A 13616-nucleotide genomic window follows, 5' to 3' on the forward strand; every position below is an offset into this window, starting at 1 on the left:
TTCCTTGCTTCCTTGCTTCCTTGCTTCCTTGCTTCCTTGCTTCCTTGCTTCCTTGCTTCCTTGCTTCCTTGCTTCCTTGCTTCCTTGCTTCCTTTATTCCTTCCTTCTACATTTGCTTTCTTACTTTGTTCGTTCGTTTATTCCTCCATTCCTTCCATTCTAATGTATCCTATAAAACGTAAGCGACAAACGAAGAAAACATACTCATTGGAAGAGCTGGTTTAATACTCGATCAAAAACGATAGAAAACTACGATGATCTACCGCGATTACGGGAAAACAAAATACTTATAGCAATAGATATATTTCTCTAAAAAATTAATAATTCCCGAAGAAAAAGTTAATTCGAAACGAGAATCTATATCAAAAATGAATTATCAACTGTCGTAAAAAATGTATCGTCGCGAGCAGGATTCGAACCTGCGCGGGGAGACCCCATTTGATTTCTAGTCAAACGCCTTAACCACTCGGTCATCGCGACACTGCGATTAAAATTTTTATAAAACTCCGTGTTTTTTATTTTATTTACTATATTTACGGAATAATATATCAGTTTCGAGTTGTCTGTCGTTCAAAGTTAGCTCCGATTTTGTGCATAATATTCACGTGTTCCAGTAAAGGTCCGTGGAATTTCAAAGTGCTTGTGTTGTTGAAGTTGTGCATTCTTTACTTTACCATTGGTATTTGTGAATATTTAGCCACTGATGCGAGGCTAACCCTGAGTGAATGAGTCTGTGATCAAGAAACACAGCGTTAATTTGAAACTCGAAAAGGGTCTATTTCCAAGCTCAAGACGACATGTCCATTCCTTCAACATATTTTTTAAAAACATTCGCTGAATCCCAATCCCCTGACGTACCCATAACTTTTTTTCTTGATATAGAAACCTTCCATAATCTCTGTTTATAACATGGCCCAACCGTTTTGAAAATTCTCCAATAGTGATGTGAAAGTAAGGCAATTGTTTGATAAGTGATTTAATATCAAGTAGTTGCGATGGCCAAGTGGTTAAGGCGTTGGACTTGAAATGCAATGGGTTCTTCCCACGCAGGTTCAAATCCTGCTCGCAACGTTAAAATTTTCGTTCATTTTTCTGTGTTGGATGGACGAAGAAACGATGATTTTTGGCTACCAATCGTTTTCATTGCACGTGTTATTCCCTTGAGTATTATTTCTTTCTTCATTAGTAATGTTTTTCCATCTCAGACCACATTTCATTCCCTTGAGTATTATTTCTTTCTTCATTAGTAATGTTTTCCCATCTCAGACCACATGTCATTCCCCTGAGTATTATTTCTTTCTTCATCAGTAATGTTTTCCCATCTCAGACCACATGTCATTCCCTTGAGTATTATTTCTTTCTTCATCAGTAATGTTTTCCCATCTCAGACCACATGTCATTCCCTTGAGTATTATTTCTTTCTTCATCAGTAATGTTTTCCCATCTCAGACCACATGTCATTCCCTTGAGTATTATTTCTTTCTTCATCAGTAATGTTTTCCCATCTCAGACCACATGTCATTTCCTTGAGTATTATTTCTCTCTTCATCAGTAATGTTTTCCCATCTCAGACCACATGTCATTCCCTTGAGTATTATTTCTTTCTTTACCGAGAAAATTAAAAGAGGAAACGTTATAAGAAAAAAAGGAATAGTCCTTAAGGGAATGACGATGTCATAGAATGCATTATTAAATATACAAAACTTTTCTGGGGCAGTAAAGCATCCTGTATAGAACATCATTGTCGTAGTCAGCGTTTATAGAAAGGTTATTGCAAATTTATTTTCGCACAGTAAACGATGTGTTTCAATTTTCAAATGTCTCCTATGATATCACAATCATTAACAAATCAGAAGAATAAACCTTGATATCTACAAGATGCATAAAAGATTTTACCATTCAACTATTCCTTTTATGTGGAATCGAAACGGAAAATATTAAGTTATGGTTTATATATAACACTTTGGCTAGTAAAAATAAAACTTAAAATTAAAAAGTATGAAAAGTTTATCGTCGCGAGCAGGATTTTGATTTCTAGTCAAACGCCTTAACCGCTCGGCCATCGCGACTGACATATAAGTATCTAAGCTTAGCATGTATTAAAAGATTTCCAATATATAACTCAACGAGGTAGTTTCATGCTTTTTTTATGCAGTTCATTAATTTTTTTTTTTTTTTTTACTGGTTGTTACAGGAAGTGGTTCTCGAGGAGCAGGGATGGTGCACGCCTCGTTTCATGCAGTTCCTCATCATTGTTCTTATCCTTGTCATGTGTCTGAGGTATTACGGGGTTTTTGTTTTTGATTGTTTGATGAAGCTTTCAAGATATGTTGGTGATTATGATGATGACGCTATAAACCGATGGTGATGATGATGATAATGGTTCATAATGATGATGGCGATGACGATGGTGATAATGATGATGATGTTGATGATGATGGTGATTGTGGTGGTGGCGATGGTGATGATGATGGTGGTGGTGATGATGGTGATGATGGTGGTGATGGTGATGGTAATGATGGTGATGGTGGTTATGATGATGGTGATTGTGGTGGTGATGATGATGATGATGATGGTGATGATGATGGTGATGATGATCATGTTGATGGTGATGATGATGATGATGGTGGTGGTGATGATGATGGTGATGATGATGGTGATGATGATGATGATGATGGTGGTGGTGATGATGATGGTGGTGGTGGTGATGATGATGGTGATTGTGGTGATGATGATGATGATGGTGATGATGGTTTTCATGACGGTGAACACGATGGTGGTAATGATGATGATAATTATGGTTACGATGAGGGTGATGATGATGAGGATGGTAAAGGTGATGATGAAGATGATGAAGATGTTGATGATGGTGATGATGATGGTGGTGATGATTGTGATGATGGGGAATATGATAAGATGTTTCACTATGTTGATGATCATAATAACGATGATTGTTATTATGAAAATATCCAAAAAGGTGACGGCAACATGACCATTGCAACGTATTTTCGGTGACAAGATTGTTTTCATTAGAACGACATTCAAACATGAGAACCTACCTCTATATCGATCCTTCTCTACCTTGTTCATGATATCATTCGTTATTCTTCCTATATGAGAACTATACCTCTATAACAATCCTTCTCTACCTTGTTCATGATATCATTCGTTATTCTTCCTATATAAGAACCGTACCCCTATATCAATCCTTCTCTACCTTGTTCGTGATATCATTCTTTATTCTTCCTATATGAGAACCCTACCTCTATATCAATCCTTCTCTACCTTGTTCATGATATCATTCTTTATTCTTCCTATATTTTTAGTATTGGAGCCATGGCTACCCTCTACGTCATGCAAGACTCCAAACAAAATGGTTACCCTGGCGACGCGTCAGAAGCTTTCATCAAAAACACGCCTGGCACTACAACAATCTTTCTTCTTAATACTACCACTACCCCCAGGGGTTCAAGTGTCACAACGAGGTCGACCACGAAGGATCCCAGTTCGTCGCCAATGGTAACGGAATCAACAACGGAAGCTAGAAATACTGAAGAAGGGAGAACCACTGGCATTCATAGATTTTCCGTACACCCTGGTAGGTAGAGTAAAAACTGTTACTACTGGTTTTATTGTTACGCGCTCATCGAGACAACAGTAGCGACATGAAAATCGGTCAATAGACTTCCGTCAATCAAAGAAATCGTTGGTTTCCTTAAAACTGGAATAAAGTAAAAATAAAAGCAAAGGCTGTAAAAATAAAACTTAAAATAGCATAAAAATTAATCGTCGCGAGCAGGATTCGAACCTGCGCGGGGAGACCCCATTTGATTTCTAGTCAAACGCCTTAACCACTCGGCCATCGCGACTTACAAAGGTTTCGGCTAATAGATAACTATTTCAAATATTGTTGGCGAAAGTTTTGTTGTATGTTGCATACTAAGCACGAAATACATTATGGATCATATGTAAATAATGTCAGAACTGAAGAAATTATGGCAGAAAAAAAATGCAACGTTTAGGAAGATTCCATATCGTTCGGACATTTCGCTTATTGCATCCACATCGCCCTTATGCAACATACAACAAAATTTTCACCAAACCTCCTTTTTCTTAAAAGAGCTGTATTAAAATGCCAAGTAACTCTATCAAAAATAAATCTTTAATGTTGGCAAGAATGTAAAGACTTAATGTAAGATAAGCATATAAATAGTTGCGATGGCCGAGTGGTTAAGGCGTTGGACTTGAAATCCAATGGGTTTTTCCCGCGCAGGTTCGAGCCCTGCTCGCAACGAGATATATTTTATTTTACTCCAAAAAATCGAATAGACCGTTTTCTCAAGGTTGCGTGCGCATCCAATTTTAAGGAACTTGACGGGCCACGATACCAGAACATGAGTATCATCATGCATTGCTATGAAATCTTTTTCGATAAGAATTCTTAAAATCGATTATTCTCCTCTTTGAATATAAAACTGTCTTCTCAATTTTACTGAATTTGCGTTTTGCAGTTTTGTGGCCCGTCAAGTTGGATGCGCGCACAACCTTGAGAAAACGGTCAATTGAAGCAAGTAATATATTTTGTGTAGAATATTTGTTCTCTCTCACGTCTCAAAACACTATAACCACAATCCTTTTTGATTTTGTTGGCATTAGCATTGAACGTTAAACACTTTGAAAGAGACCCTGCAATTGAAAATGTCTAGCATTATGAGCACTCTTTGATTCTATTTTAAGAATCATTCATGTTGTTTGTTTCGTCTGAAAGGCTATGCGACCTCGCCTGAAATAATCTTCAACCAATCAGGTTCTTTTCCCAAAATACATCAAAGCGAAAATCTTTTAACGGTGCTTATTATCGATAGAAGCCTTAAGACGGGAGATTCCTCTCCAGCCATTTTTAGCCGTTGGTTAGGTAGGAAACTGGGTCGAGTCTGCATTGCAGTACATTGTGGGACTGTTTTAGAAAACAAAATAGACGCCATCTTGGAAATATGTACCCTGAAAGAGTCCCAAAACCACTCGGCCATCGCTACTGACATATACTCTTGTCGCACCAAGAGCCTCAAGTAACAAGCCAAGGCTCCAGAGAGCGTCGGTACTTTGTATAGGAAATCGCACGATCTTCTCGTACAATTTGGAAATTAATAGACACGAGTAATGTTTTGAAAGTTCTTGTAATTGCACGAGCCTAAATTACGAGTGTCTATTAATTTCCAAATTGTACGAGAAGATCGTGCGATTTTTTGTTTATAGTCCACTCAACAAAATTTCAGTAAAAAATGCGAAGCGACGCCGTTCATCTTTGTCTATTTGGCGGCCAATTTTCAGTCCATCGCGCAACTGAAATGCATAAAAAAGATTAGTTCTTACGGCTTTAAAATTTTATTTATATGTTTTTTAAGTACAAAATGATAGAAAATAATTGTTTTGACATTGTTTTAGCCGTGTTTCCATAGCGACTTAATTCGGTACTCCTACGGAGTACAATTAACGCTATAATTGTACTCCTCTCGACCAATCAGAGTTGAGTAATTTTGTTGAGTGTACTATAATGATTATAATTATCATCCCAAGCAACCTTGCTTGGAGCAATTTGCGAAGTCAATAAATGAAAATGCACCATGAATGGACTAATTACAGCTAAAAGTGCCGGCGTTCTCTGCGGTCTTGGCTTGTTGCTTGAGGCTTTTGGTGCGACAACGATTTCTGAAATAGGAGTATTATCTCTTAGACTCAGGTATGAAGGGTATTAAGCGAGCCATGTTGTAACGATGCCATGGTTTTCCATCACAAGAAAGCTTTCATTAATTTATTTAAATTGCTGTTGTTCTGTCCGAGACATAAGGACTGCCGGGAATCATGTAGCAGCAAGTGGAGGGGGAATATAACAACATCATCGGCTTTTAATTCTCATATTTCAATTTCAATTTGTAATTCTTCATCTTTCTCAGCAGTACCAACAGTCGTTAATACACACAACACGACGATCAACGCCAAGTCAGGCAAGCCACCACCACTTCATCCAGTCAACACGGAGTCACAGCAACACTCTCCAACACCCACCCCCTCGAAGCCTGTTTGTCAGTGCTGTTCAAGAACAGCAGAGAAATGTGACTCGATTCCTTACAAACTGTTGGCTAACAAACCTGTTTATAGTGAGATGTCTAATGCTTTACCTCCAGGTGAGGACACACAGGGGAGGGGTGGGGGTAAAGGACAACCGAATGACAGGGGTGGAGTGGGGATGAATTTGTACATATGGCAGGATTGGGGTGGAGATAAAATAGTACCATGTGGTAGGGGTGGGCGGTGGGGATGAATTTGTATCATATAACAGGGTTGGGGTGGGGATGAATTTGTACCATATAACAGGGGTGGGGTGGAGATAAAATAGTACCATGTGGTAGGGGGTGTGGCGGGGATGAATTTGTACCATATAACAGGGGTGGGGTGGAGATGAAATAGTACCAAATGGTAGAGGTGGGGTGGGAATAAAATTGTACTGTCCCTTAATTTTCATGTTCTTACCTAAAAGTTCTTCTCATTTCTTTTATCAGTCAAGATTCAGGGAACAGCAAAAGCTCAAGACATGAAGCTAAGGATCATGGAAAAGAACTACGACCTTAAATGCGACTCTTGCAGGTAAGACAAATGTACGAACTTCTGGGAAAATGGACTGTCCTACTTTGAGCGTAATGTTTTCCTATTCCAATATTAAACAAATACCCCAGTTTCGAGTTCTCTGTTGCTCAGGGTTAGCCTCACTGTTTCAGTGAAGGTCCGTGGAATGTCAAGGTGTTTGTATTGTTGAAGTTGTGCATTCTTTACTTTACCGTTGGTATTTGTGAATATTAAGACACTGATACGAGGCTAAGCCTGAGTAAATGAGTCTGTGATCAAGGAACACAGCGGAAATTTGGTACTCGAAAAATGTCTATTACAGATCGATTTTGAACATTTTCACGTCATTTTATACAAATAAAGGAATAAATCTGACTTGAATAAATTACACCATAATCAAGTATTTATTTCGGTCGTTGCATTTAGCCCAGTCAAAAAGTTTTGCTATAGGTGTAGCGAGTTACCGACCTTACCCTGTTACATTTTTGTTATTTTTTAGTTCCGTGAACGAATCTTATTTCATACCAATCAGTTCTACGATTCCGTTAAAGCCAGTTACACTAGAAATCAAGTAAGTGTCCCCTTAAGATGAAATACTATGATATAAGTTATTATTATTATATTTATATTAATATTAGAGAATATCATATTATAGTAAGAGGAGAGGGACTGGTAACGGAGTTGGGAGGGAGCGCCTATTGGCACAAACGTTCAGTAGCTTCGGTCGATGCGCCATGCACGGCCTACGAAATGCCTTCTCCTATAGAGGGGAAGGGTAGGGGAGGTGTGTCTTTTGATCTTGGCCAGTACGAAGGTATAAAGCCAGGGAAGAAATGGTAGAAAAACTCAAACTTCTTCGTTTAATATATATTTTTTGGACGTTTTATTTGCAGCTCAACCGGTGATACATTGGTGCTGTTGTGTCATAAGGACAACAAAGTAGAGTGTCCAGATACTTCTACCCAACCACTGTATGATACAACTCAAACCATGGTAATATAATATGATATACCAAACTAACCATGGGCATGTATATGGGTATGGGTATGGGTATGGGTATGGGTATGGGTATGGGTATGGGTATGGGTATGGGTATGGGTATGGGTATGGGTATGGGTATGGGTATGGGTATGGGTATGGGTATGGGTATGGGTATGGGTATGGGTATGAGTATGGGTATGGGTATGGGTATGGGCATGGGCATGGGTATGGGTATGTGTATGGGTGTGGGCATGGGTGTGGGCATGGGTGTGGGCATGGGTATGGGTATGGGTATGGGTATGGGTATGGGCATGGGCATGGGCATGGGCATGGGCATGGGTATGGGTATGGGTATGGGTGTGGGAATGGGTATGGGTATGGGCATGGGCATGGGTATGGGCATGGGCATGGGCATGGGTATGGGCATGGGTATGGGCATGGGCATGGGCATGGGCATGGGCATGGGCATGGGCATGGGTATGGGTATGGGTATGGGTATGGGTATGTGCATGGGCATGGGTATGGGTATGGGTATGGGTATCGGTTTGAGTATAAATATACATAACTTATTTTTTGAGTTTTTTTCGTATTTTAGGACAGTTGGTTAACATTTCATCGCTGGCGACTTCCGATAGCCTACTTTTATTCGAGTAGCTATCGGTTCAGAATCGTAAATTCATCGGCAAAGACGAACAATTCTCGAGTAAACTGTTCAACCACAGCAAGTCCTGGTACCAATAACTTTAAAGACCTTTACTTTACTTTTATACGTGTTTGTAGAACATGATATTATTAGATATTATTAGATATTATTAGACATTAATAATTTAGGCTTGCATGTCCAAATTATTTGTAAATATCAAATCAATGAATTAAGAATCTCAAACGAATTTAAAATTTCAATTATGCGTATTTTCATACTCAAAATGTTTGTATAAATCCCAAAACCAATATATATTAGTTAAAATTACAAATGATCAATATATATACGTTAGAATTACAAAAAGTCGATAAAGAAAATTTTGAATTTCATTTTAAATTCGTTACCAGTCTTATTACGTCATGCAAGGAATGCCTGTACATTTTGGTCTCGGTATCCCATCATTCCTTTCGCTCGCTCTCTAAAAAGACTGGGGCGAGTTACAAGTCAAAAGTGATTTCACAGTATATAATCACTCGAATGATTTTAATAAATAAATAATTTCTAATAATTAATTACTAAATCGCCCATTCACATAAAGTGTGTCTGTGGCGACACCTCTGTTAATACGAAGAGGTAGATACATGTATATATTTATAATAAGATTATTATATTGACTAGCATCCTAGATGACTTGTTCCCAGGGTCTACTCATCCAGGTGATACAGAGTGTGCCTGGGAAACGATGTAGTATGATAATATTAATTTAGCGAAAAGTATTTTTAGAAAATTGTGATTCAAAATATGTTTTTGAGACAACAACGTGAGGCATCACTTGTACTGAGGCTTCTCGACGTTAAGGGGGGGTACACAAACCGTCGGGGAAGAGGGGTTACAAATAATTCCCCTGTACTTCCCCCTAATAAATAAATTGATATCCTTGTGAATAGCAGGGAGCGATATATATTTCTTAACATTTAATTCAAATTATTTTGCTATATTAGTAATCATCAAATAGCTTTTAAATACAATTAATGATAATTCATTCTCGATCTGAAATAAAAAGTGTCTGCCTTTTTCGTTAACACGTTTAGTCTTTTATAATCTGACACCCTTGAAATACGAAATGAAAGTAAGGAACAACACAGGGATCAAAACCATGGACTATAGTCTATGCGTTTTTCCCGAGAATGGCAAAAAATGCGCTAATTTGCATCCTTCATAAACAATGTATGTCTTTTCAAAAGGTATAAAATTGTCTCAAAATCGATCAAAACCATGAGCTATAGTCCATGCTTTTTGCTCGAAAATGGCCAAAAATGTGCTAATTTGCATCCTTTATGAATAATGCATATCTTTTCAAAAGGCGTAAAAATGGCCAAAAATCAATCAAAACCATGGTCTATAGTCCATGCTTTTTGTACGAGAATTGCCAAAAATATCGTACCTTTTATCCTTTATAAATAATAAATATCTTTTCAAAGTTACGTGTGAAAATGGCCCAAAATTCAGCAAAACCATGATCTATAGTCTATGGTTTTTGCCCGAAAATGGCCAAAAATGAGCTACTTTGTCTTCACCATAAATAATGCACATTTTTGAAAAGGTGTGAAAATGGACCAAAATCCATCAAAACCATGGTCTAAAGTCCATATATTTTACCCGAAAATGGACTATTTTGCATCTTTCATAAATAATGCATATCTTTTCAAAAGGTGTGAAAATGGCCCAAAATTCATCAAAACCATGGGCTAAAGTCCATGCTTTTTACCCGGAAATGGACTATTTTGCATCTTTCATATAAATCATGCATATCTTTTCAAAAGGTGTGAAAATGGACAAAAATCGATCAAAACCAAGCGCTATAGTCCATGCTTTTTGCCCGAAAATGATAAAAAATGCCCTATTTTGTATCTTTCATAAATAATGCATATTTTTTGAAAAGGTGTGAAAGTGGCCAAAAATCGATCAAAACCAAGGCCAATAGTCCATGCTTTTAGCGCGAAAATGATAAAAAATTCCCTATTTTTCACTATTCATTAATAAGGCATATCTTTTCAAAAGATGAGAAAATAGCCCAAACTCGATCAAAACCATGGGTATAGTTTATGATGTTTGCCCGAAAATGGCCAAAAATGACCTTTTTTTCACTCTTCATAAATAATGCATATCGTTTCAAAAGGTGTGAAAATGGCCCATAATTCATCAAAACCATGGTCTATAGTCCATGCTTTTTGCCCGAAAATGATAAAAAATGACCTTTTTTTCACTCTTCATAAATGATGCATATCTTTTCAAAAGGTGTGAAAATGGCCAAAACCCATCAAAACCATGGGCTATAGTTCATGCTTTTTACCCGAAAATGGCCAAAATTGACCTATTTTGCATCGTTCATAAATAATGTATATTTTTTGAAAAGGTGTGAAAATGGACAAAAATCGATCAAAACCAAGGTAATAGTCCATGCTTTTTGCCCGAAAATGGCCAAAATTGACCTATTTTGCATCGGTCATAAATAATGCAGATCTTTTTAAAAGGTGTGAAAATGGCCAATAATCCATCAAAACCATGGAATAAAGTCCATGCTTTTTGTCCGAAAATGGACTGTTTTGCATCTTTCATAAATAATGCATATCTTTTCAAAAGGTGTGAAAATGGGTAAAAATCGATCAAAACCATGGGCTATAGTCCATGCTTTTTGCCTGAAAATGAAAACAAAATTATCTATTTTTCCCTATAAATAATGCATATCTTTTCAAAAGGTGTGAAAATGGTTCAAAATCCATCAAAACCATGGGCTATAGTCCATGCTTTTTGCCCGAAAAAGGCCAAAAATGCCCTATTTTTCACTCTTCATAAATAATGCATATCGTTTCAAAAGGTGTGAAAATGGCCCAAAATTCATCAAAACCATGGGGTATAGTCCATGCTTTTTGCCCGAAAATCATAAAAATGCCCTAATTTTTACTCTTCATAAATCATGCATATCTTTTCGAGAGTTGTGAAAATGGACCAAAATTGATCACAACCATGGGCGATAGTCTATACTTTTTGCCCGAAAATGGCCAGAAATGACCTTTTTTCACTCTTCATAAATCATGCATATCTTTTCAAAAGTTGTGAAAATGGACCAAAATTGATCAAAACCATGGGCGATAGTCTATACTTTTTGCCCGAAAATGGCCAGAAATGACCTTTTTTCACTCTTCATAAATCATGCATATCTTTTCAAAAGTTGTGAAAATGGACCAAAATCGATCAAAACCATGGGCGATAGTCTATACTTTTTGCCCGAAAATGGCCAGAAATGACCTTTTTTCACTCTTCATAAATAATGCATATCTTTTCAAAAGGTGTGAAAATAGCCCATAATCCATCAAAACCAAGAGCTATAGTCCATGCTTTTTGCCCGAAAATGTTCAAAAATGACCTTTTTTTCACTCTTCATAAATCATGCATATCTTTTCAAAAGTTGTGAAAATGGCCCAAAATCGATCAAAACCAAGGAATATACTCCATGCTTTCTGACCGAAAATGCTCAAAAATGACCTTTTTTTTAAAATCTTCATAAATAATGCATATCTTTTCAAAAGGTGTGAAAATGGCTAAAAATCCATCTAAACCATGAGCTAAAGACCATGCTTTTTGCCCGAAAATCATAAAAATCTCCTATTTTTTACTCTTCATAAATCATGCATATCTTTTCAAAAGTTGTGAAAATGGCCCAAAATCGATCAAAACCATGGGCGATAGTCTATACTTTTTGCCCGAAAATAGCCAGAAATGACCTTTTTTTCACTCTTCATAAATAATGCATATCTTTTCAAAAGGTGTGAAAATAGCCCATAATCCATCAAAACCAAGAGCTATAGTCCATGCTTTTTGCCCGAAAATGTTCAAAAATGACCTTTTTTTCACTCTTCATAAATCATGCATATCTTTTCAAAAGTTGTGAAAATGGCCCAAAATCGATCAAAACCAAGGAATATACTCCATGCTTTCTGACCGAAAATGCTCAAAAATGACCTTTTTTTTAAAATCTTCATAAATAATGCATATCTTTTCAAAAGGTGTGAAAATGGCTAAAAATCCATCTAAACCATGAGCTAAAGACCATGCTTTTTGCCCGAAAATCATAAAAATCTCCTATTTTTCACTCTTCATAAATAATGCATATCTTTTCAAAAGATGTGAAATTGGACGAAAATCGATCAAATCCAAGGGCTATAATCCATTCTTTTTGGCCGAAAATGGCCAAAATTGACCTATTTTGCATCGGTCATAAATAATGCATATCTTTTCAAAAGGTGTGAAAATAGCCCATAATCCATCAAAACCAAGAGCTATAGTCCATGCTTTTTGCCCGAGAATGGTCAAAACTGACCTTTTTTTCACTCTTCATAAATCATGCATATCTCTTCAAAAGTTGTGAAAATGGCCCAAAATCGATCAAAACCAAGGAATATACTCCAATCTTTCTGACCGAAAATGCTCAAAAATGACCTTTTTTTAAAATCTTCATAAATAATGCATATCTTTTCAAAAGGTGTGAAAATGGCTAAAAATCCATCTAAACCATGAGCTAAAGACCATGCTTTTTGCCCGAAAATCATAAAAATCTCCTATTTTTCACTCTTCATAAATAATGCATATCTTTTCAAAAGTTGTGAAAATGGACCAAAATCAATCAAATCCAAGGGCTATAATCCATGCTTTTTGGCCGAAAATGGCCAAAATTGACCTATTTTGCATCGGTCATAAATAATGCATATCTTTTCAAGAGGTGTGAAAATGGCCCAAAATCGATCAAAACCAAGGGCTATAGTCCATGCTTTTTGCACGAAAATGGTCAAAAATGCCCTATTTTTCACTGTTCATAAATAATGCATATCTTTTCAAAAAGTGTGAAAATGGCTCAAAATCCATCAAAACCAAGGGCTATAGTCCATGCTTTTTGCCCGAAAATCGTCAAAAATGACCTTTTTTTCACTCTTCATAAATGATGCATATCTTTTCAAAAGGTGTGAAAATGGCCCAAAATCGATCAAAGCCAAGGACTATACTCCATGCTTATTGCTCGAAAATGGCCAAAAATAACCTATTTTTCACTCTTCATAAATGATGCATATCTTTTCAAAAGGTGTGAAAATGGCCCAAAACTCCATCAAAAGCATGGGCTATAGTCCATGCTTTTTGCCCGAAAATGGTCAGAAATAACCTATTTTTCACTCTTCATAAATAATGCATATCTTTTCAAAAGTTGTGAAAATGGCCCAAAATCGATCAAAACGAAGGGCTATAGTCTATGCTTTTTGCCCGAAAATGCTCAAAAATGACCTTTTTTTCACTCTTCATAAATAATGCATATCTT

At 36.8% G+C, this 13616-nt stretch overlaps 1 protein-coding gene and 4 non-coding genes across 7 annotated transcripts in view; 3 read left to right on the top strand and 2 right to left on the bottom strand.

Annotated features, from left to right (window-relative positions):
- LOC116302091 (myelin regulatory factor) overlaps positions 1–9330 on the top strand; it is a 30420-nt gene extending 21090 nt beyond the window's left edge. For 2 of the 3 annotated variants that reach the window (XM_089026765.1, XM_089026766.1), the window contains exons 22-28: positions 2195–2280; positions 3327–3598; positions 5955–6185; positions 6561–6645; positions 7124–7195; positions 7518–7617; positions 8201–9330. In XM_089026765.1, coding sequence (XP_088882891.1) covers positions 2195–2280; positions 3327–3598; positions 5955–6185; positions 6561–6645; positions 7124–7195; positions 7518–7617; positions 8201–8392 — 1038 coding nt within the window. In that variant the 3' untranslated portion in view covers positions 8393–9330. The remainder of the gene's footprint in view (positions 1–2194; positions 2281–3326; positions 3599–5954; positions 6186–6560; positions 6646–7123; positions 7196–7517; positions 7618–8200) is intronic. The other variant, XM_089026768.1, reaches the window with a different exon arrangement.
- Positions 399–480, bottom strand: Trnas-aga (transfer RNA serine (anticodon AGA)). Its single transcript has one exon. It is a non-coding gene; the product is annotated as a tRNA-Ser (tRNA).
- On the top strand, positions 990–1071 carry Trnas-uga (transfer RNA serine (anticodon UGA)). Its single transcript has one exon. It is a non-coding gene; the product is annotated as a tRNA-Ser (tRNA).
- On the bottom strand, positions 3788–3869 carry Trnas-aga (transfer RNA serine (anticodon AGA)). The gene has a single exon. It is a non-coding gene; the product is annotated as a tRNA-Ser (tRNA).
- On the top strand, positions 4213–4294 carry Trnas-uga (transfer RNA serine (anticodon UGA)). The gene has a single exon. It is a non-coding gene; the product is annotated as a tRNA-Ser (tRNA).
- Positions 9331–13616: the final 4286 nt, after the last annotated feature.

Source organism: Actinia tenebrosa, unplaced genomic scaffold (assembly GCF_029948245.1).
Source record: "Actinia tenebrosa isolate PJP-AT-01 unplaced genomic scaffold, QUT_ActTen_1.0 PGA_scaffold10__47_contigs__length_13832649, whole genome shotgun sequence".
Classification (NCBI taxonomy): Eukaryota; Metazoa; Cnidaria; class Anthozoa; order Actiniaria; family Actiniidae; genus Actinia; species Actinia tenebrosa.